Here is a 24290-nt window from a genome sequence, read left to right on the forward strand (position 1 = left end):
CTTCCAAACATTACTGCAGGATTCATAGCTTTTCTAATTTTAGGTAAATTTGCTTGTATGTGGTCCTCATTTTGGTGGAACTTGTTCTTTATATGGTAGTATTTTAGGTACATATATAGTTAGTTATTAACTTAAATTAATGTAGTTACTTTTATTACCTGTCATTTTACCTAATAATATACAGTACTTTTATATCTAAGAAATAAGTACACAGACTGTTAGGGCATGCCTAATACATGCCATAACAACAAGAATCCTAAAGTGTCAGCCCCAAGGTCCTTTAATGGGTATAGATTATGTCACAGGGAATCCCTTGAAAATTATGAAAGAAGGATTCCCAACTTGTTTCTCTTGCATTTTATTGTGCCATGCAAGAAGTTAAATGATATTGAGATCACAGTGTTCTTTCGTATCTCATGTTAGAGCAGGATTGCAGCTATATACAGTGACCCCCTGACGATGGCCCCGACATATGATCATTTCATCATACGATGGCCTCTCAGAGGCCATCGCATGTTGAAGGCAGCATCAATACGATGCTTTTGTATGTCGGGGCCATCGCATTAACGGCTATCCGTCAGCGCAGGCTGCTTCAGCTGCCACTGGATAGCAGTTTACGGTGCCCCGTGTGCTCCACTGACGATCACTTACCTGTCCTCGGGGCTCCGGTGCGTCCTCTTCGGGATCCCCTGCATCGTCGGCGCTCTCCTCCAACGTCATCACGTCGCTGCGCATGCCGTCCCGTCATCCAATAGGAACGGCGTGCGTAGCGACGTGATGGCAGAGACGGAGAGCGAGGATGCCGGGGAAGCAGAGGCCTTGCCGGAGTGTCGGGGACACCCCGGGGATGCGGCGACAGCGATGGAGGGTGACATCCAGGGCAGCGGTGACGAGCGGTGACGGTCCGGAGCGGCGGGGACAGGTGAGTACAATTTCCTTTACCAGTGTCTTCAACCTGCGGACCTCAAGATGTTGCAAAACTACAACTCCCAGCATGCCTGGACAGCCGTTGGATGTCAGGGCATGCTGGGTGTTGTAGTTTTGCAACATCTGGAGGTCCGCAGGTTGTAGACCACTGTCCTATACTTGACATTGCATGGATCACTCAACATACGATGGTTTCAACAAACGATGGTCCATTTGGAACGGATTACCATCATATGTTGAGGGACCACTGTATATATAATACAGCACTTTTCCTGTTTCTGGCTGTGTGTTAATACTGGAAGCACATGTGCGGTCCTAGTGTCATCATAGTATAGTGTATGAAGTCCACAAACACATCACCCATACTATTACAATGGAGGTTATAATACACATTTTTTCAAGCATTATTTTCCTACCTGAGTTCTTCCAAAACAACTGTATTATCATATGGGCCAACTATCATTTCCCCAATATCCTCATCATCTTCTAATGGATGAAAGGTGATTTTGTATGCTTTGACTTGTCCGGGAGCTGGTTCCCATGTCACTCTAAATGTTGACATAGTTGGATCTGATGTTTTCAAGTTTCTTGGTGGCTTGAATGGGGAAGCTAAAGGAAAGTAAAAAGTACTATTAACAAAATCAAAGCAAATGTGAATCTTTTGATAATAGATAGATAGCTAGATAGATAGATAGATAGATAGACAGATAATTTTTTTTAACTCCAATCCTCAGGTTCCCTTAACAGGTCAGGTTTTAAAGGGGTTTTCCCCATAATCGGGAACATGAGCTGACACTTTAGTCAACCAATAAGGGACTGCTGCAGATAACCAGGTACAGTACTTAACTTCTAATGACCTTGGGAAAACCCTTTAAAGTACTTTGCTAGCTGGGGTCTGTAGCTGAGACACAGTCACCCATTCTATCTTAGCCTTGGCAGACTGAAAGTTGGACTTTGTGCAAAAAAGTTGATGGTCTACTACCTACTCTTGGCAGCAGGTAACCTTTAGAAGAAAGGTCAGCAGTTGAGACTAATAATTCCAGACCAAGTTGATCTTATAACAGAAAACTGTGTAATATACATTGGCTGTGAAATTATCATATATTTATGTTCACAAGTAGAAACCTTAACAAAATATTCCATTGCCGCATTGGCCACTTATGTTACATAGGGAAAAATAATCTTTCCTGGCAATCACTTTACTGGCAACGAAAATTTCTGTGTTAAAAAAGCGAATTTTATATATCATTGTATATACATTCTACAGACACTGCTTCCAATTTGAAATGTAAAAAACTTTCCATTACTGCTTCGTTAATTGTAACACATTTTATTACCTAAGGGAGTTCAATATTAAAATTGGTCTTAGACAGTTTTACCGAGAGGCCCTTCATAAATGCTTAGTCCTGAATTAACATTTTATAAAATGTAGAGATATAAAACGATGGCCGCTTACCCATTAAATATCATGTATAGAGATGAGCAAGAGAACCCAGAACTTTGGGGTGACAGCAGCTCACTGACCTTTGAAGCTTATCCAAGCTCGGCTTACACAAGCCTGACAAAGGCACTAATAATAGCAGTAGAGATGAGGAACACATGGCGTTTTGGCATTTGAATGAATGGAGAAAGTACTGGAAACACTGAGATGACATCAGGGTAGCCCAGCATAAGTTGCAGCTAGCAGCAAGATCACAAGGTTAGCCAATAATTGCTTGCATAATCCCAGGTAAATAAGGGGACGGCATAGGGTTGGGTTTAAGAGGCTGATAAAGCCCTATGCACTGCATTGCAGCCATCATCTTGGAGAGAGAAAGCTGACAGAGAACAGGAACTAATGATCCCAGATAGCCAACACATATTAAAGAAAATTTGAAAGCAAGCTGAGCAAAGAATTGAGCTGTGGGCTGACCTCAAACAGTGACCTCCAGTCACCTGCATATGTCCAGTTGGTGCACTACAAATGCCAGCAGTCTGATTTTAGAATTAGCCCATTAAAGCTAACACATTGCAATACACAGCAAGTTAAGCTAACCAGTGGGCTGACCTATATTTTTACATAAACATGCATTAAAAGCATTGAGAGTGAATGCTGAATAGCTATCTAAGGCCAGGTTAAGTGTATTTTTGGGTTTAATTAAACATATAATATTTCAACCAGGGTTTAACATAAATGCACATTAAAAGTGTTAAGAATGACCACAGAATAGTTATCTATGGCCAAATTACCTTTATTTTCTTGGTTTAATCAAACATATAATATTTCTACCTAGGTTTAACATAAATACACATTTAAAGTCTTTAGAATTAACACGGAATAGCCATCTACGGGCAAGTTATGTGTGTTTTCTGCGTTTAATCAAACAAAAAGTCTACAGGTTCTTCCCTATTTTGGGATACCTGTTGCAAAAGGGATAAAGGGAGAATTTTGGAATGTTTGGAAAAAACCATTGCGAGACATCTGAATGCCTTTTAACACCAGCAGGCATCTGCCAACAAACAGGGATACATATGTACCTTTATTGTTGTGTTAAAAAGCATAAAAAATCTGCTAGGGCAGTGTGTTTTTAAACAAGATGCTAGTTACCATAGCTTACTGCATGATGCCGTAACTTTGACATTAAAGGGGTCCTCTACTGGAAAACATTTTTTTTTTTTTAAATCAACTGGTGCCAGAAAGTTAAAAAGATTTGTAAACTTAAAGATTTTAACCCTTCCAGTACTGCTGCTGTATGTTCCAGAGGAAGTTCATTTCTTTTTGAATTTCCTTTTTGTCTGACCACAGTGCTCTCTGCAGACACATCTGTCCATTTTAGGAACTGTCCAGAATAGAAACAAATCCACATAGCAAACCTCTCCTGCTCTGGACAGTTCCTAAAATGGACAGAAGTGTCAGCAGAGAACACTGGGGTCAGACATAATGGAAATTCAAAAAGAAAAGAACTTCCTGTGGAGCATACAGCAGCTGATAAGTACTGAAAGGGTTAAGATTTTTAAATAGAAGTCTTTTACAAATCTGTTTAACTTTATGGCACCAGTTGATTAAAAAAAATATATAATTTCCAGGGAAGTACCCCTTTAATTTAGCCTATGATACCACTTTAAAACTGCTGGAATACATTCCTAGGTGACCCCTGCAGTGTTATATAGGGCTTAAGAGTTCTTAAGCAATGTTTGGGGCTTCTTGGTTTGCCGGTTCGCAAAGAACCTGTTTGCATACCAAACTTTTGAGGAGTTTGCTCAACTGTAATCATGTACTGTATACTATTGCTGGCAATAACTAAAGAGTATCTCAGCAATAACTGTTTTTTATTCTATTGCTCTCATGTGATATATAGAAAGATGACTTTGATAACTCACTTAAATTCCTAAACATGACTCAGGGAGGAAAATATTACATGCATAAATCCAAGTGTCAGAGGCATCAGATATATGGAAAGTTCAGAACAAAAATAGTTCCAAAGAAATAAATTATTTAACCATACCTGTCGTTCCCTCTCCTTGTCTTGCCTTTCCATCCCCTGATCTGTACACTGGGACAACTGTAATATCATAGGTGGTCCTGGGTTGAAGCCTCTTTAACACAGTAGAGGAGACTGTAGGTGGCAACTTAGCAACCATTTGTCTTCCACCAGTTTGTGGCCGATAGATAACACGGTAATTCACCACATTCCCTGGAGCTGGTTTCCAGGTGACCTTCAGTGTATTTTCTGTCTCATCTGTGACTCTGAGTTTCTTGGCATCTGGTGATACTGTTTATAGCGAATAAATAATTGTGTTAACATAGTAAATTAAACTAAACTAAGCAAAATTCTTTGGCTACTTTCAAGAGTATAACTACTAAATAGACAAATAAGTTGTGTAATCGTATGAATTAGGTGGGGTCACAATCACAACCATGCAAGTTTTGAACTAAACTAAAGCTGGCCATTCACATTAGATACCTGTCAGTCATATGTTCATTTGTCAGACACCTATGTTTCCTGAATCCCCCTATCTATCCACATATTTGGCTAAGCTGTGTACATGTGTCTAAACGAAGAGTTGGCAGTAAGTCACTGCCAGAAATCTCTGAGGTGGCTAATCTCTCTGAGAAAAAAAGGATTGTCTATACATCCAACATCTGCATATGCAATACAAATGGCTATTATATTGATGGCATATAACGTGAACATCTGTGGGTTTACCAACAATAATCTAATAAGTATGTCATTACTCTGTATTGTACATTAGCTTCCTAATTCATAAGATTTATAATTCTGGGAACAGTTGACACCTGGAACTGCTGTTTCACACTTATTGCAGACGTGATGCAATAGTGCCAAGTAGTAGACTTTGCATAAACCCACCCATCCACCCCATTAAGCCAAATCTCTAAGATCCAACCTGTGTATATATTCCTCCATACTATACTGAATTAAGTAAATCAAATATTGTAGACTTTTGCTTGAATAGCAATGCTGATATTGTATTTAGCATTCCAATGATGGCGTGCATGAATACAGACATACAATAACTATCGGAGGAGCAGGCATAGGAGCTTTTATTAAACGATGCTTACCTTTACTTAAAGATGAGGTATGTTTAATGATTATGGATGATAGATGGGAAAAACAGAAGGTATTGGAATATTGATGGCAGGAAATAAATGAGAGAAGGAAAAGACCTGAAACTCAATATAGAGCTCAAGATAATCAAGTTCTGAATCTACGAGCTACAAAAGGTAGGTGTAACTAGTGGGCTTGTTGAGGTTAAAACCATACATGGTGCTTGACGTATGAAAGAACGCAGAGGAGATCACTACTATAAACAATCTAGCATTGTTAGTAGATCTATTGAAGATCAAGCATTGGATCCCAGTTGGAGAGTGGGGTCTTATTCCAAGTTATGCTATGAAGCCCCATGTTTTCACTTAGAATTGGATATGGTGGTAACCATCACAAACTCTTCATGCAAATGACGAAAAAAATATGTTTCTTTCCACCAGCAGATAAATACAAGGGATTTATTAAACCATCCACATGTTTCCCACATGGCTTTGAAATTGGAAAGAAAAACACTTGGGAAATCTATCAACAGATGTCTCTGAGAGAATTTCCTGAAATTCTTTAGATTTTATGTATAAAACATAGGGATATCAACATATAAGTGTCCAAGCGTAACACACTCAAGTTTAAACGTGATGTCTAAGGTGATGCAATGTGAACAGCTGCACCGATCTGGTCATGAAGCCCTCATGATATAGAAAATATGCTATAGCTTAAATATGGTCATGATATACAGTAAGTATGGAAGACCCATTAAAGGAATAAGGGTTCTACAGTGACTAACACAGCGCTAGGTATATCTTTCTCACAATTCTTTTCAAAAGCTGCCTCTTGGCGTTTCATAAACTATCAGATAGTATTTACTCACAGTAGATAAATTTATATGACAATTACACAGCTGAATTTCATTGTGTTTCATAGCAAAAAGAAAAGCAAAAACTTGGGGTAAAAACATGTTTAGATACAATTTCAAATAACTACTGTGTTCAGAAAGTGGTCAGCTTATTTCTTTTAAGGAAAGAACTACATACTGTATGACTATATGCATTGTAAGGGAATACATTGTTACATCAATTGTCATATATTTTAAGATTTTTTGTGTTGCTTTTTTTTCTTTCAAATTTCCCATGTTTCTTCATTGTCATGTTATTACTTCTACTAAAGTTTTTTCTCTGGCCACTAAGCCTATTAGTATGATGACATTTTCTTTTCTTTCAGCAGTCTCTCTATTATCATTACAGACAGGAGTACAGTGATACGTGACACCAGTAGACAGATAAACCAGGATTAGGACATTCACAATAGATAATGGTAAAAGATCACCCACTACCCTCCCTGCTCAGTGACCAATGCACAGGTCACAGATCATGCCTAGAAAGCTCTTCTATAAGTCAATAGGGTCCCCTCTACTCCATAGTTTTTTATGCCCATGGGGCTAATGTAAAGCCTACCTCTAAATTCTATGCATAAATCTCTGGAATTATGACTGCATCATAATAATGTAGAAAAAAATTATTACAATATGAAAATATAAACAGATTAGAAAAAACGACATGTTTTATGCTTAGGCTTTAGAGAATAAAACACATCTAGGTGACACATTCCCTTAAAAGGGGTGTCTACTTTCAAATACCCTCTTTAACCACTATGACCCAATACGGCCGTCACGACCCCTCCCATTGACATAAATGGAGGGGGCGGGACATCACTAGGGGGCGTGACCGTCACATCCCCATCTCAAAGCAGCGCCTGACACAGAATACTGGGAGCTGCACCGAGATTGCGAGGGTCCCCAGTGGCGGAACCCCTGTGATCATTCATCTTATCCCCTATCCAAAGGATAGGGGATAAGATGTATAAACCCGGAATACCCCTTTAAAATTGCCATGAATATTAAAATCCTTTTAATGATATTTCAAACTGATAGGGTTCTTACTCTAATGTCATCTACAATATTATGGTTTTGACCCATGTAATAATTTTAATAATGCTATGACTTCCATGGTCAAATCCTATATATTTGGCATTTGATCCAATGGTTTAGGAACATGTCTTTACATCACTATAGAGAGTTGCTACTTATAGAACAAAAGCGAAATAATATATGTCAAGTTCTTTATAACGTATGAAGTATATTACCTTCTGTAGTAGCTTCTCCATCAAGGGGAGGTCCTTCTCCACTTTTGTAATCAGCAAAAACTGAGATTTGATACTTTGTCTCCGGTTTAAGGTTATCCAGCACTGCATTTGTTACATCACCAGGCACTTTTGTCTCTCCTGAAGCATCATCAAACAGCGATTTCCATGTTACCCTGTAGCCTCGAACCATTCCAGGAGCCGCTGTCCATGAGGTTCCAATTGAAGTGTCTGTTATATCCTTAGTCACTAAATTGCGAGGTGACCCACGCTCTATAAAATGAAATATGTATATGCCAGGGAAAAAGTTACAATGTCAAATAAGAAAACAGCCCTTATTTAATAGCTTTACACAGTTAAAGGAAATCTATATTTGCTGCTAAGTGTTGCAGACATCATTGAGTAGCTGTTAGGGTATAAAAGCATACTGCACCTTTCCTGGAGCTGATGGTGGTTGCCAAATTTATAAAATTCTTTTTGTTATTGGCTGATGTACAGGGCTCGGTGTGTCAATTAAAGAGGGACTGGGAACTGAGGGCATCAAGAAGATATGCCAGACTGTGGCACTTGAGCAGCTCGTCCCTACCTCCTTGACACGTGTCTGAGAAATAAAATGGTGATTTTATAATTTCGACATCCACCTGCTATCCAACGATGTCTGTAGCTCCTAACAGTAAATACAGCCGACAGATTCCCTTAAAGTCAGTTTTTTAAGAGACGTAATTTAGGTTAATGTAATATAATCACACCATCTATTGTATTTTATAAGTAAAATAATATATTCCCCACTTAAGCAAGACTCATCTCATAAACCCAGGTATTTTCATAGTTTGGATTTTTTCCAAATACAGAAACTTGTCTGCTGTTACAGAAACATACATTAGTGTCCAATAAAACCAATAAATATATGTCTGTCCTAGCCTTAGGAAATAGAAATATAAACACTGATGCCCTAAGTAAGTCTTTAAATGCAATCTGATGGATATATGATGCAAGAATTTTGTCTTGAAATATACAAGTCTCCTGAGCTTGACATACTGTTGAATCATCTTACATGGCAAGACTTCAACAATCTATTGTAATCATCTCAGAACTTGTAAGACCATTGTCAGAAACATTTGATCTAATCCACCAGTGCAGCAAAGAGCACCATAAATAATGATAATAGCCTTCAATTACTGAGTGGACTGGAGTAAAACATTGCTATCTGACCTCACGGAGATTTAGCTATGACTAACTGTCTCTTGTAATAACGGCACAATCCCCTATGCATTGTTCGAACAATGTGCAAGTGCTATATGTCATCCCAAGAAACACCAACATAATAAGTGTTTGTTTTCTAACACATTATGTTGAGTTTTTTTTTATCTCTAAACTCAGTTCAATTTGCAATGTTGTATTGTTTCGACACTTATAACGAATGATACGACATCCACAACTTAGACAAAATGAAGCCTCCAGATTTGTGTATATACAGTGTGACATGATCACTGCTGGATGGAGGAAAAATGTAATGGTTTAATGTATACAGAACCCAGAATGTGTGTTTGACCATAGAACAGGCTATTGCCCCACTGTTGGACTCCTGCAAAACCTAGGACAAGGGTCTGGTTGCTGCAGTATAAACATAAGAGTGGGCATCCACTCTGCCAGTATAGGCCAGGCCTGTTGGTGCGATGAAGAACCAGGTGTGCTATGTCTTAAAACAAGAGTGTAAAGGGATCAGGGATAGAGGAAGGCAACTTGTGTCACAGATGAGTGCTATATTGTAACTGCATGGAGAGGTCTGTGTCTGAGCAAATGTATAGTGTTGTGTCTATGGAGAATAAGTGAACAGTAGACTGGGTAGCATATCAACGCTGTGAGTCTAGTGCCGTTCACAGTGGTCCTGAAATAGATAGGTTCATTGTCTGTACAGGAAGGTCTTAAATGTGCAAGATTTATTTTCTATTGTGCCAAAAACATAAAAAACTGTGTTCAGGACATGAAATAAACATTGGTAAGCCCCATTTTTGGACTTTAACCCCCAAAAGGACTCAGCGTTTTTCAGTTTTTGCATTTTCATTTTCTCTTCCTTACCTTTTCAAAATCATAACCCTTTCAATTTTCAACCTAAAAATCCATATTATGGCTTATTTTTTGTGCCACCAATTCTACTTTGTAGTGACATTAGTCATTTTACCCAAAAATCCACGGCAAAAATTACACCTTATCCGTGTTCTGTAGGTCGGTTAAATACATATGATTAAAATGATACCCTATTTATATAGGTTTGATTTTGTCGTACTTCTTAAAAAATCATAACTATATGCAGGAAAATGTATACATTTAAAAATGTCATTTTCTGACCCCTATAACTATTTTATTTTTCTGCATATGGGGTTGTATGAGGGCTCATTTTGTGCGCGGTGATCTGAAGTTTTTATTGGTTCTATTTTGATGGTTTAAAAAGTGACAAAAAATACACTATTTTGGACTTTGGAATTTTTTTACGTGTACGCCATTGACCATGCGGTTTAATTAGCGATATATTTTTATAGTTTGGACATTTATGCACGTGGCAATACCACATATGTTTATATTTATTTTTATTTACATAGTTTTTTTTATGGGAAAAGGGGGATGATTCTGACTTTTATTAGGGAAGGGGTTAAATCCCATTTACAAAAATTTTTTTTTTTTGCAATGTTATAGCCCCAATAGGGCATTAACATGGCATTGATCAGTGTTATCACCGCTCGACCGCTCCTGCCTGGATCTCAGGCACAGAGCAGTCATTTGGCGACCGGACACGCAGGAGGCAGTCCCGAACAGCCCAACTGAGCTGCTGGGATGCTTTGATTTTACTTCAAACGTGGCGGTCAACTTTGATCGCTGCGCCTGAAGGGTTAATACTGGGCATCACCGCGATCGGTGATGTCCGGTATTAGCCGCGGGTCCAGGCCGTTGATGGCCGATGGGACCGACCCGATATGACACGGGGTCACCGCGTGACCCCGCGTTATATCGCGGGAGTAGGCGCAGGGCGTAAATATGCATCCTGCGTCATTAAGGAGTTAAAGGGATATTAGGGGCTGTAAAGATAGTGTAGTTCATTATATAGTGTCTGTACCTGTGTGACAGTTTTCTCACAATTCTTATGTGATTTTCACCCCAATATTTATTTTTAACAGCATACAAAATGACTGTTGTCTCAGATTTTTCCTAGGTTGCAATGCGGCCAAGACCTGACCTCACTAGTCAGCAAATGACAGGGAGCCTATCTGCTTCAATGGGTGGGGGGATCGCTTGGTGGGAGAGAGATCAATCTGCAACTAATGCAACAGCTGTAAGCACCCTGATTGAAAACCACAGGTCTTTTGAATGGATGCAGCTCATTTATGTTTCAATGGGTGGGGTGGCTGATGTGTGGGAGTGAGGAAAATGGAATTATGGGATTTTTAGTAAAAAAAAAGAAAACTTAAACTGGAAATACCAGTTCACAAAAAGCTAGCCACAGTCTAATGGTAATCTCACAACATAGCCATTTAGCCCCAAGACAAGCGCAGATCCTTCCTAAGCATGTCCATTACTGTCTGCCAGGTATGTACTAAAATCACCTGGATACCTCTTTGAATACTGTATCACTGTCTTTATCTGTTCTGAGCCCATTGTGCCTTCCTCTCATGATGCTTATCACCAACAATATGTATAAGGAAACAAAATAATAAGATGTACGGTATATCATTGCATAGAGAGTAAGACAGGTACCATTGGCATCAATTCATTTCCCAACACAGGAAAAGATATGGCATATTGAAATCCATTTATCATTTGGGGGAAAATCGAGAGGTCCCTAGAAACAATAATCTCGACATCATTAGTCAATTGAGTCCTTTCAAAGTGTTAATTGTGAACATGAAGATTCTTCATTCATGAGAATTCCGCTTTAGTTTCATGGGAGTTTTCTAACTGGAATAAAAACTATTGATGGTTCTTAATCATTGTCCAGGCCTGTACTGAGGGATGACCATATGTGTAGTCACTTATGAAGACCAAATGTGCAGCGACTTCTCGTGCAAATATTTAAAGCTGTGAACATGTATGAATCAGAGCCTAAGCAGTCCAGCTGCTTACCAAGTATTATATACTTGTAACTCTTGTATATACTTATACCATTCACATCACTGGTGTCTTCTTATGTGTCAGAATTGTCAAGGGGCACCACCAGGCAGGTGTGACTGCTACCTCTACATCTCACATAGTAATGCCCCCAGGGCTCAAGTCCTACAGAAACATGTGGGAACTGAGTTTCTGCACTTTTTCCACAGCAGGAACACCGTTCCCATCATTAGTAGTCCTTCAGGACCACCTCTTGAGTGTAATTCTTGGATGAGTTCCCTCACTTTTTTTTCCCCTAGGATTGCCATTTAATGGATAGGGGTCACCAATAAGATTTGTCAGCAAAATAGCCTGGACTGGATGTTGAAGCTATATGTCCGTTTATGTAAAATGTCACAGATTTTTAAGACAAGATTTGCGCTGCCTGAATTTTTCCTGTAACCAACACTAGGGGAGGAGATTTATCAAAACCCATCTAGAGGAAAAATTGCTGAGTTGCCATAGCAACCAATCAGATTGCTTCTTTTATTTTTCACAGGCCTCTTTAAAAATGAAAGAAGCCATTTGATTGGTTGCTATGGGCAACTCAGCAACTTTTCCTCTGGACAGGTTTTGATAAATCCCCCCGCTAGGTCTGTATAGTGTTTCAGACTCTGCTTTGCTGTCAATGTCGCATCCACTAATAGCATAGGACAGTGGTTTCAGAACTGTTGTCCTCCAGCTGTTGCAAAACTACAACTCCCAGCATGCCCGGACAGCCGTTGGCTGTCCGGGCATGCTGGGAGTTGTAGTTTTGCAGCCGCTGGAGGTCCACAGTTTGCAAACCACTGGCAGAAAATATGTTTAAAATGTTAAGAAACCACATTACACAACTTTTTGTTATTTCATTATATAACAGCGAAGTTTCTATTATATCAAAACTGGAAATTCTCTTCAACGACAAGGATCTTATACTCTATGGGGGAGATTTATCAAAACCTGTCTAGAGGAAAAATTGCTGAGTTGCCCATGGCAACCAATCAGATTGCTTCTTTCATTTTTGAAAAGGCCTCTGCAAAATGAAAGAAGCAATCTGATTGGTTGCTATGGGCAACTCAGCAACTTTTCCTCTGGACAGGTTTTGATAAATCTCCCCCTATTACCATTCTCTTTTCCTCCTGTACTATTTTTGAAAGATAATCCGATAAGGCGAGCTGGTGCCAGCATTTTTCTAGAACATAGGAGTTCTCTCACATAGGGAATGACAAATAGGCTCAGCATTCACCGGATAGGGAACTAAATGTCTGCCTTACTCTGAGTCAGCGTAATTGAAAATGTATGTTGTAAAAACACCATAGGCAGCCCTTAATATGTCCATTGTCTTTCCTCAGTGAAACGTAATCTGTCTCTCTCTCTCACACACGATCGTCTTACCAGAAAATAATCCAGATGCTGCTTTTCCAGAAATAGCGCACTAGGTCATAAAACTGACAATCTGCTGAACAGTCACCTATTGTCATTGAAATACAGATGTATACTCTACGTCTGACCTCATGCAATGCAGTCCCTGGTGTGGTGGCAACAAATACAAAACTGACAATAGTGCACATTCTGTATACTCTATGAGAATATTCGTTTTCAAAGTCTTCTACGTGTACGCCTTTATGTCAGCCTAAAATCACCCCCCCCCCCCCCTGCATTGAATGCATTTCAAAAGGAGTCAAATAAATACAGCGATCGGTCATTAAAGGGGTACTCCCGTGAAAAACTATTTTTTTTTTAATCGACTGGTGCCAGAAATTTGAACAGATTTGTAAATCACTTCAGATTTGTAAATCTTAATCCTTCCAGTACTTTTTAGGGGCTGTATACTAAAGAGAAATCCAAAAAAGAAATGCATTTCCTCTGATGTCATGACCACAGTGCTCTCTACTGACATCTCTGTCCATTTTAGGAACTGTCTAAAGCAGGAGAAAATCCCCATAGCAAACATATGCTGCTCTGGACAGTTCATAAAATGGACAGCAGAGGTCAGCGGAGAGCACTGAGGTCATGACATCAGAGGAAATGCATTTCTTTTTTGGATTTCGCTTTAGTATACAGCCCCTAAAAAGTACTGGAAGGATTAAGATTTTTTAATAGAAGTGATTTACAAATCTGTTTAACTTTCTGGCACCAGTTGATTAAAAAAAAAAAAGTTTTCCACAGGAGTACCCCTTTAAATAAATTAAAGTGTAATATTTTCTTGGCCCCCCTCGTGTTGCCAATACAGCTCTGACCCATAAATTTATGGACCCCATTAGATGTCTCTGTGGTGCCTGGCACCAAGACATTAGGTGTTTTGTGCTATCTGGCACCAAGAAATTGGTATCTGCCACCAAGCCATTTGATTCGTGTAAGTTGAGGCCTTCATGAATTAGATACATTTTTCCATAGGACTGAGGTAGATATGACATTTTTTTACAGCTTAACAAGGTGCATTATTCTTCTGAAGGAGGCCACTTCCATACTTGTATAGAACCCTGCAATAATGTTTAGGTAGCTGGTATTTATTAAAGTAGCATTCATTTAAAGGACCCACTGCTTCCTGAGGAACATTGCACACATCATCACACTTTCTCTGCTGATTTGCTTATTCCCAATACTGGTTTCCCCAAGTAAGTGGCACACAGTCACATGGTTATCCACATAATGTAGAATAAAATGTAATTGATCAGTCCAGGCCTTCTTCTTCTATTGCTCCAAGGTCCAGTTCTGATGCTTGTAGACACTTTTAGCAAGTGTCAACATGGGTACTCTGACTGATCTGCGGCTATGCTGCTATATCCTGACACCTCTCTATAATAGCCAGCATTAACTTTTTTGACAATTTGTGCTACACTAGTTCTTCTTTTGGATCAGACTAGACCATCTATCTTCATTCTCTGGGTACATATTAGGAGATTCTCAGGCATCATCCTGAACTCTGTCCTTCCTCAGGCAAAACGACATCCTTCTGCCTCCCTCATTTAAAACTCCCTCAGGCAAAACACTGTCCTCACACAGCCCAAACTCCTTCCTTCCTCATCCCTCCGGCCAAACTACATTTTCCCTCTGGCCAAACTCTCTCCTCCCTCAGACAAAACTCTGTCCTGCCTCACACCTGGGAGTTGCAGTTTTGCAATAGCTGGAGGCACCCTAGGGCGGCCTGTACTGCTGAAAGCTGAGGGAGGTGAGAGGCTTCTATCACATACTGCAGACCTCTTGGCCTGAGGCAGGACAGAGTTTTGTCTGAGGGAGGAAGAAGAAGGGAGTTTGGCCTGAGGGTAAAGGGATTTTGCCTGAAGGAGGAGGGAGGACAGAGTTTTGCACGATGGAGGAGGAAGTTTTGCCAGAGGGAGGAAGCAGTTATGCTTAAGGGAGGACACAGTTATGCCTGAGGGAGGAGTGAGGATGGAGTTTTGCCTGAGAGAAGACAGAGTTCTGTCTGAGGGATAAGGGAGTTTTGCCTGAGGGAAGAAGGAGGATGGAGTTATGCCTAAGGGAGGAAGGAGGATGGAGATTTGCCTGAGGGAGGATGGAATTTTGCCAGAGGGAGGAAGGAATTTTGCCTGAGAGAGGAAGGAGGACAAAGTTTTTCCTGATGGAGTTTTGCCTGAAGGAGGAGGAAGGACGGTTTTTGCCTGAGGGAGGACGAAGGACGGAGTTCAGGATTATGCCTGAGGATGTCCTAATATGAACACTGTACTTGGGTGTCTATGACCCCATTGATGGTTCACTGCTGTTCTTTTCCCAGATTGAATGTGGATTTTGTATGCATCATTTTTGGTAGAAGCAGGAGTGGTCTCTAAAGGGAGGTGATTTGTTAAGAAAGACTTTTTAAAGGTACTAAAAGACCTTATTCTAAAGTCCATTGTAAGTTTGTTGTCAGTGGAGAGAAAGGTTGGAGGTGCAGCATTTTCACCACCCGATCCTTTTGTTCAGGGAGGGATAAGCCAGTGCCAGAGTTCTCTGGTTGCAGCTTATACCTCCCCTCCTTATAGAGAACACATGCACATTGGTTGTTCCAAATGTTCATGTATATGGGGAAGTTGGAAGAGATAACTGTGACAGCATACCTTTTTGTTTGCATCCTGTCATACCAACAAAGTGCTCTGTACTCAGCCTCAATTGTATTTAAAAGCCTATTTTCAGATTCCCAATGTGCAAGAGTAATAATTGGCATGAGACGCATACACCGATAATATTTACAAGACAAAAGCCAACAAAGCAATCTACCAGCAGATTTGTGCCACTATGCCCTATATCACTGGGTTGTACTGAAGACAGAACACACATTTGAATAAAGGCTTGTTAACCATGAAATGGCTTTCAAATGTCACAAACACTGGCTACGTATTTTAAAAAGAATATGACTCAGCAGCAAAAACTGGAGATCTACACAAAGAAACGTTTCAGCAACAGTAAAACACACTGTAAACATGACATATGCTTCCTGTGAGAGCCAAGAGCCTTATTGTCGAGAAATGTCAATTCATTGTAATTCTCACTGTAGGAGGAAGTAGATTTCTCAAACATTTTGGAGTTTCCATAGAAACGACATTAATAATACTGTATAAATTATAGGGAGTGTGAAGCCTTGTTAATATTTCATCTCATCATTCATAAAATCAATAATGACATCATTTAATAAGTGAAGATGTGTTTTCTGTGAAGCTTACATTATATCACTCCAGATGTATTATGTCATAGCTCTTGGGTAAATGACATTACTTTAAATGTATTTTATCGTTACATACAAATGTAGCGTATAACTTTGTTTCAGTTGTAGAGAATAACATATAAGCTTATTCACTACTGTAGATGTTATAGCTCCTGATCAGTTTATAGCTCTTATGTAGGACTGTCATTTGAGCACTCTATGGTGGTTTTATTTCAACACTGTATATCCCTGTTAATTAGGCATTGCATAGCATTTGGGCACTGTTTGGTGCCGATATCAAAACCAAGAGGTACAATTAAAACCTAACTTTTACGAAATACAATCCTAGCATGGACACCGCACTTGGGTTCTTCAAAGGGCACCAGGTTAGGGGGCTGTTAATAAAATCTGACTGAACCAATCAGGATGGTCCTGTAATGCCCTTCTAGGCACTGAACTTCACTTTCACAACTTTATTTGGTGGATTTTAATAAGTGAATATAATAAAAAATTAGGTTTTAGTCACACTTGGTTCTATAGTAAGAAATATTTACTTGTTTAGTTGGTCAGTGTTGTATCAAGCATCATATGTGTATTACGTTTGACAGTATTTGGTGGCATCATGGTGGCATCAATGTGGTGTCCCGGCACCAATAGCTGTCCTGTGGCTTTGGACTGTCTCGGGTAGCTTGGCAACACAAGGTGTTGGGCCCACTAAAGGACTTACTGTTATATTAATTATGATTGCATTCTATCGCAAAGTAATATATTTTTCCAAATCAATTATATTCTTGTTATATGTATATACGTTTTTATGTGTTACTGTACCCTTAAATGAGAGCAGTGAACCCCATGTGACCCTGCCTGCCAATGGGAGCCCCTGAAGTCTCCCCTATGTAGTGTAGTGGGGGAGGAGTTTTAGTTTAGTTGCAGCAAGCTGAGCTACAGTTTGGTTCAGGTGGGTGTGCTGTGTGCTCTGAGGAGAGGTCTAGCTCAAATCTAATCTCTCTATCCATCCTGCAAGGATTACTCGCACGGTAGAAATTCATGCCCCTGCGGAAGAAGGCTTCAGTACCTCCACAGGACCCTACCTACCAGGATTTATCTTTCCATCTCACAAGTCAGTATTCGTCTGTTTGGTGTACACACCACAAGTCCCAGCAAGGCAACAAGGCTCCCAAGGGGTTACGCTGTACTCGCTCACCCAAAGCCAGCTGTATGCATATTACCATCTGCAACCAGCTCAGTAAAGATAATAATCCGTAACCTGACATCGGTGTGTTCATTTACTCCCCGTGTCTGGCCCAGGAGCAGCTGTCCCCAACCTCGGACCATGTATAGGATAACGGGGCCCTGGCATCACAAAGTGATCAGGTATTTCTACTAACGCCACCTGTGGCACCCCATCAATTTAAGGCACTATTGCAGCATTACTATAGCACTTTTAGGACCTTTAGAGTAATAGAATGGAAGAGTAGTTTACTAGCTCTATTATCTGACAACTAAGAAGAACTTAAACAGTCACAAAGGGAAAGACAAAAGGATTGTGGCTATACCAAGCACTAACTGCCTTCTCACTCAATATTGTATACTTTGATGTATGGGCTTGCTGCAAGGTTTTCTGCTTTGTTTTGTTATTTTCTATGAAAATGTAAGACATTTCACATATTTTAGCATTCTATCACAGTGTGCTGGTTAAAAGTTCAACACTTTGCCATCCTCAAGGGTGGCAAAGTGTTGAACTTTTAACCAGCACACTGTGACAGCACTATTATAAGGTGTCTGCAGCACCATTACTTGATCATAGAGAGATAAAGGGTATACCCCGACAGTAATATTTGTTTATTACAGTGCTGTCACAGATTATTTTAATTCACTGCTATAAGGGTTTTATTAGAGGAAATAAAAGTAAAATTTTATAAAGGGGGTGCACGAATTAGGGGTGTTATTTCTCCAGGCTTCGACCCCAAGTTAGTTTATTTGATTTATGTCCTGTACTTAGCATGTGGCTATTGAAAAATATAGAGTGATAGATAGTAGATAGATAAATAGATAAATAGAAGAATAATAAATAGACAGATAGATAATAGATAGATAGATAATATAAAATGTCATAATTTTTGTACTCTTGTAGGAGTAAATAAACACTTTTTTTCACTTTATGTGTGAGTGCTGCAACTTATATATTTTTTAGATAAATGTGGGAGTGAAAATTAAACCAAGTAAACTACACATGTCAACTATATTGTACACCCCGCAGCCTCTATGGACATATTAATGGACTTACACCTTATATACTATGAGCCTATTGGCTATGCTTATGTGCTTATAATCACTGTACAGAATAACACCACAGCACTATCTGGATAATGTAGCTGTCTTTTACTGCTGTATGTTTTAAACTATACAGTTGTGGAAAACAGCATCTGCCAGATTACTTAACACAGTGCGTGATCTATAGTCAGTGACAATAGTGTCCCTATGCACGCTATGCATACAACTTCATGCTGCAACAGGTTTTATTGGATACTAATAAGAAACATTACTCAAGTGCTACTGATTTATTACACGAGTCTATGCAGAATACGATGATGTCTGTCTCAGCAGAATAAGTTCATTTGGATCAAGACCTCAGACTTTTTATGTCTGTTTGGAAAGCCTTGCAGTGGTTTATCCCAACAAGTCTCATAATACTGTTGTAAACCAACCACTGAATCTGTTATCATTTCCTCTATTATAGTAGTCTTATAATACAACACATGCAAAGCCACAAACTTTCAGTTTCCTATGCCATATTAATAAATATTAGCCAGAATTTAAACATAAAGTTAAGATCTGCCTCTGCTTTAAATCTCTATAATTCCTGTATAGGTTTTAAAAAATGCAAGTATATCAATTTACAGGTAATGAAGATTTTCCCTTACTACAGAAACTTGTATATGATCTCCAACAAATGTCATATTACATTCGTTTGTCTCATATCATAGCTTTAACGTGTTTAGGTGTCTATGGAAAGTGTCTGTGACCAATAAAACCATAATGTATTATACAGTGTTTATCGCGTTTAAGACAACCACATTGGAAATGGATAACACCTTCTGGCCAATTCAAGCTTTAAACACATGTTGGATCCATATACTTTACATAGCCACTATTTTGCTACTTAAAAGTGGCACCAATCCTACTTTTTATTAAAACAGATGTGAAGAAGTCACATGAGCCATTTCTGGTAGGATAATATAATTCAGTTGAATCTGTATTTCTACTAAGAATTGTTATCACGTTTTTCACTGGGGGCCTCACCATTTTGACACTGGGGGCCTCACCATTGAGATCTACAACTAGTTACTAGCACAGGGTACCGAGTCCCCTATTCATCCCATTACATAAGTATGGTGTTTCAGGTCCATACAACTGTGAGATGTTTAAGATAAAGAATGATGTCATCACTGTAATAAGTTATTCAGAACTTTCCAATATGTAAACCTTTTTGTATGGTTCTCTCACACAATGGGGGACATTTATCATCTGAGGTGTTTTGTACGACATGGCATTTGTAGTCTGCGCAATTTATTAGTGTCTAACAGCTGGTCAGGATTAATTATAAGTGATACGCTTTGTAATAAATTCCAGCTAATTATAAAGTGCAACGATATGTTGCCGCTTGGCAAAAAACTGTTATGCACCTGGCATTCATACTGCACTTTCCAAGGAGAGAACAATGGGTAAAAAACAAGCGACTTAAACCTTAAGTCACACATATAAGCAATAATCAATGATTAATAAAGTCCCAATTTAAACTTGAAGTTGCAGATATATGCAATTGTTGATGATAAATAAAGTCCCAATTTAAATCAAAAGTTGAAGATTCTAATTGTTAATAGGGTTGTTTACTTTAAAGTAAACACTACACAGTTATATATGGGTGATATAGGGTGGCGTGGAATTTGTGCAAATATGAGCGACTTTTCAAAAGGTGCATATGAGAAATCAGCAGATATGCCAGTGAAACCACGCCCACTTTTGCTACATAATTTACTTGTTGGTGCACAGAGGACAAAAAGCATGTGCATCGGCAAAAAGTTGCATAGTAAATGCAACATGCGCACAATACCAGTCTAAATGGCCAATGAGTCCAGAATTAATGCCCCCAAATGAGTCCACTCACCTTACCCACCGACTGGCATCTCCTGTACTGGCATCTCCTGTGTGTCAAAACAGCGGCATCGCTGACAGCAGGAACTGGCACTTTTGGAATGGCATTGTGGGGGGATCAGTTTTAGTACAGTTTTTTTTTTTATGTTACCATGTGCACTCTGTTTGGGACTGGATGGCCATGCCCCTTTACTTAGCCCCACCCACACTTAGATAACTGCCATGAACAGCACAGAATCAAAAATTTTTTAATTTTTTACATAAAACATGGATTGCACAAATTTTGTATGCTATGAAACTGGCATACAGAGTTTAATAAATTCTAACCTTAATTTCTAATGTAAATTTGTTATACAGCAATTCTAGTAGGTTATGTAGGGAGAGAGTGGTGTGCATTCTATTTCTATATCCAGGGCTTGGCCCTCATGTACTTTTCTGAAATATAAGGAATTATATTTTGTTTTGTAATCAGATGGCACATTTTTAAGATGCATGGGCTGGGTTTCTCTCAATTTTGCCTACCGCAATGGAAAAAAGAGAAAGTATTTCACCTCCTTTCTCATCCCAGTAATCAACATCAAGACAGACTTAATATATTAACAACCCAAGTGTAGTCTGTGTTTGCTTTTACATTTATGCCCCTAAGGTTGTAAAAAAGTAACTTCTGCCAAGATTCTTCTAACCACCTCCTCACTCTTGGGAAATTGGATTGCTAAAACAGTAGCATTCAAAAGCAGCCACAGATTATTGAGTTCCCAGATCTTCCTTTGCTTGTATTTTCCATTACGTTTCTATTTGGGCTATGACGAGGTTTGCTAATAACCTGTATTGTAGGGCTATTAAAGTATTGGACAAACAGGGGAAGCTGCCTGCAATGTTCATTAGCTCTGTGCATTGTAAAGATAGTCGGATGCCAGCTACCACAAAAGATTAAAGTGAAAATGACTGTCCACCTCCAGCATATCGGGTTCCCTTTCCCCTCGGTTCACAGTGCCTGGAAATATAGCATGGTCAGCTAAATCTGTGGCTTCTGTTAAAATCATCAGCCAAAGCATTTATTGTATTTGCTCTACAGAGTTTTTTTTTTTTTTTCATTTCCTTCAATGCCTTACTTTTCTGCATAGACTAAACCTGCCACATGATAATTGCTTCTATCCTAGGAGTTATTGGAGACTGTGTTGCTAATACTGGGAGATTAAAGCTGATCTCTGGTCAGGGAACATATTAAAGATTTTATTATAGAACTGTGTTACTAGTCAGTCCTTGACATAAAGCTTTTAGTCTCCCGTTGCAATGCGAACCTAATCAACTTGTCATGCCTGGCTTCTGCACTGGCACTATAATGGTATTTTTTGTTTTATTATGTAGGCTTATGAACTTGACATGGCATAATATAAAAACCATATTAAATATTAGGAAGGCCCCTTTGGGCCACCATAGCAGCTCTGATGTGTTAATAAATGGACTCTACAAGAGTTGTGGCAAAGCACATTATGAGGCCCTGCTATTGGGGGAAGCTATTTCCATGAAGAGATGGCCTTGGTCAGCAACAACTTCTACATAAACGCAAGGGTCAAAAGTTGCCCAGCAAAACATTGCCCTAAGCATCATACTGCCTCTGTCAGTTTGCCTCCTTGCCATATTGCGTCCTGGTGACCTCTCTTCCAAGGTGCACAACAAGCACCTGGCCATCCACATGTTGTTCAAAAATGGGATTCATCAGGCCAGGCCAACTTCTTTCATTGCTACATGGCCCATTTCTGATAATTGCCCGCCTATTGTATGCACTTTTAGCAATTTTTGCAGTAGCTCTTCCATGAGATCATATCATATGTGTTAGCCTCTGCTCCCCATGTACTTCAATGAGTCATAGTTGCTTATGACCCCTTTGCTGGTTCACCAGTTGTGCATCCTTGGGCCACTTTTAGTAGAATCTAACCAATGCGAATTGAGAACACCCCACAAGATCTGCCACTGTGGAGAGGGTCTGACTCAGTCATCTAGTCATCATAATTTGGCTCCTGATAAATTCAAACAGAGTCCTATGCGTCCTCTTCCTGCTAGCAACACATAAGCTATAAGAACTGACATAGATATTCAGTGTTATTCATTTTACCTGTGAATTGATTTATTGTTATGGCTGATCATCTCAATAATAATGGGAAAAGAAAGTGTTTGCGTTTTGCATTTTAGTCTTCCTTCAGTTTGGAAGAACAGTTTAAAGAACAAGGTGCAATAAAAATAGACAGCCATATGGCTTCCCTCAATAACTTGTATGTATAGACAGAGTAAAGCTTCTTAGACACAATTGCTGTCAATGGGGATGGCTCATGTCGCACGATCATAGCACCTAATCATTACGGCGGCATGTGCTACTCACGGTATGTCAACCGGGAATTTCTCTGGGCAGATATTCTGTAGTGTGCTCAAACCCTAAGTATACTAGTATACAGAAAAAGCTTTTAAAATTTGTGTTTTGTGGACACATATTGATATGGCATTAATATAACATTTTGGCCACAGCCTATAAGGTATGTTATGCTCATTCATAACATTAGCCAAAAGCTACTAGATAAAGCAGATAAGTAATATTCCCACTATTATAGTGCTTTTCTTAACATAATAAGGCATTAATAACAACGGCAAAAATAAGGTTTATAAAATAACACTGGTACTTACCATCCAGAGTAGTTCCTTCACCAGTCAGGGCAGAACCAGCTCCTGATCCATATAAAGCATTTACAGAGAGGGAATAAGTTGTACCAGCATCGAGTTCTCTTAATACTGTATTAGTTACAGTTCCTCTTAAAGTAACCTCTTTGGGTTCTCCTCCTGTAGCTGGTGTGTATGTCACAAGGTACTGCTTTACTTTACCAGGTGCTGCATCCCAAGATAACTTCAAGCTAGATGTGGTAGCATCAGAAACTCTCAGGTTTCTTGGCTCTCCTAATACTGTTAGAAAAACACATAACCCATTTGTTGAGTATCATATACAATTTAAAGATTTTAAAAAAATAATATTGGAAACTAGAACAAAACAGATCCTTTACCTTCCTCTGTTGCTCCATTTCCTATTAAAGGTTTCCCTGGACCTGAGCGATATTCTGGTGTAACAGATACATGGTATTTGGTATCAGACAAGAGATTCACTAATGTCACAGCTCTTTCGTTTCCTGGGACTGTTACTTCTTTTCGTTCTCCCCCAGAAACAGGACGATATCCAATTCTGTACCTTAGGACATTTCCAGGAGCTGGTGACCAGCCCACCTTAAAGCTATCTGTGGTCTCATCACTTACAATAAGGTTTCGAGGTGCTCCCCTCACTACAAAGGTAATGTGGAAAAAGAAGCCATTACTGCCATTCAATAACAAACAATGATCAAGTCAAAAACATGACATTTATAAAAAATCATTCAGTCATAACAAAAAATAGTTTCTGCTTATATGGTGCAGCATATGCTATTTAATAATAGTAGAGGTTCTTGTGTAAACATTTGTTGATGTGGCATGCAAGGGTTGTATGCCATCTTGATTCCTATTTCCTTTCCAATACAGCTCTCCTACTGTATGATGCCTTTGGCTTTCCAGACACAAAGGGGGTAGAGTCTCATCACTGCACTTGCAAGTGATAGATCAGTAACATAGAACTTCTGCCCCGGACTCATACTATAGAGTAGATACATCTTCGTTCTGCTTTTTTTCTCCCTGTCACTGTTGCTATTACACACTAGTGAGCAGTTTCGGGATGCATCTCAAAGGACACA

At 39.3% G+C, this 24290-nt stretch overlaps 1 protein-coding gene across 8 annotated transcripts in view; it reads right to left on the reverse strand.

The window, feature by feature from the left end:
* COL12A1 (collagen type XII alpha 1 chain) overlaps positions 1–24290 on the reverse strand; it is a 165893-nt gene that overhangs the window by 114980 nt on the left and 26623 nt on the right. For 4 of the 8 annotated variants that reach the window (XR_008891251.1, XM_056565888.1, XM_056565889.1 and 1 more), the window contains 5 exons: positions 23577–23849; positions 23206–23478; positions 7614–7883; positions 4413–4679; positions 1344–1536 (listed from right to left, as the gene is read on the reverse strand). The exons of 1 other annotated variant lie outside the window; for it this stretch is intronic. Coding sequence is in view for 6 of the 7 variants with exons in the window: in XM_056565888.1 (XP_056421863.1) it covers positions 1344–1536; positions 4413–4679; positions 7614–7883; positions 23206–23478; positions 23577–23849 (1276 nt within the window). In the remaining variant the exon portion in view is untranslated. Of the gene's footprint in view, positions 1–1343; positions 1537–4412; positions 4680–7613; positions 7884–8043; positions 8062–12584; positions 12647–13124; positions 13220–23205; positions 23479–23576; positions 23850–24290 lie in introns of those variants that run through there. 3 more of the 8 variants (XM_056565891.1, XM_056565892.1, XM_056565893.1) reach the window with 3 other exon arrangements.

This window comes from Hyla sarda, chromosome 3, assembly GCF_029499605.1.
Source record: "Hyla sarda isolate aHylSar1 chromosome 3, aHylSar1.hap1, whole genome shotgun sequence".
Taxonomy (NCBI): Eukaryota; Metazoa; Chordata; class Amphibia; order Anura; family Hylidae; genus Hyla; species Hyla sarda.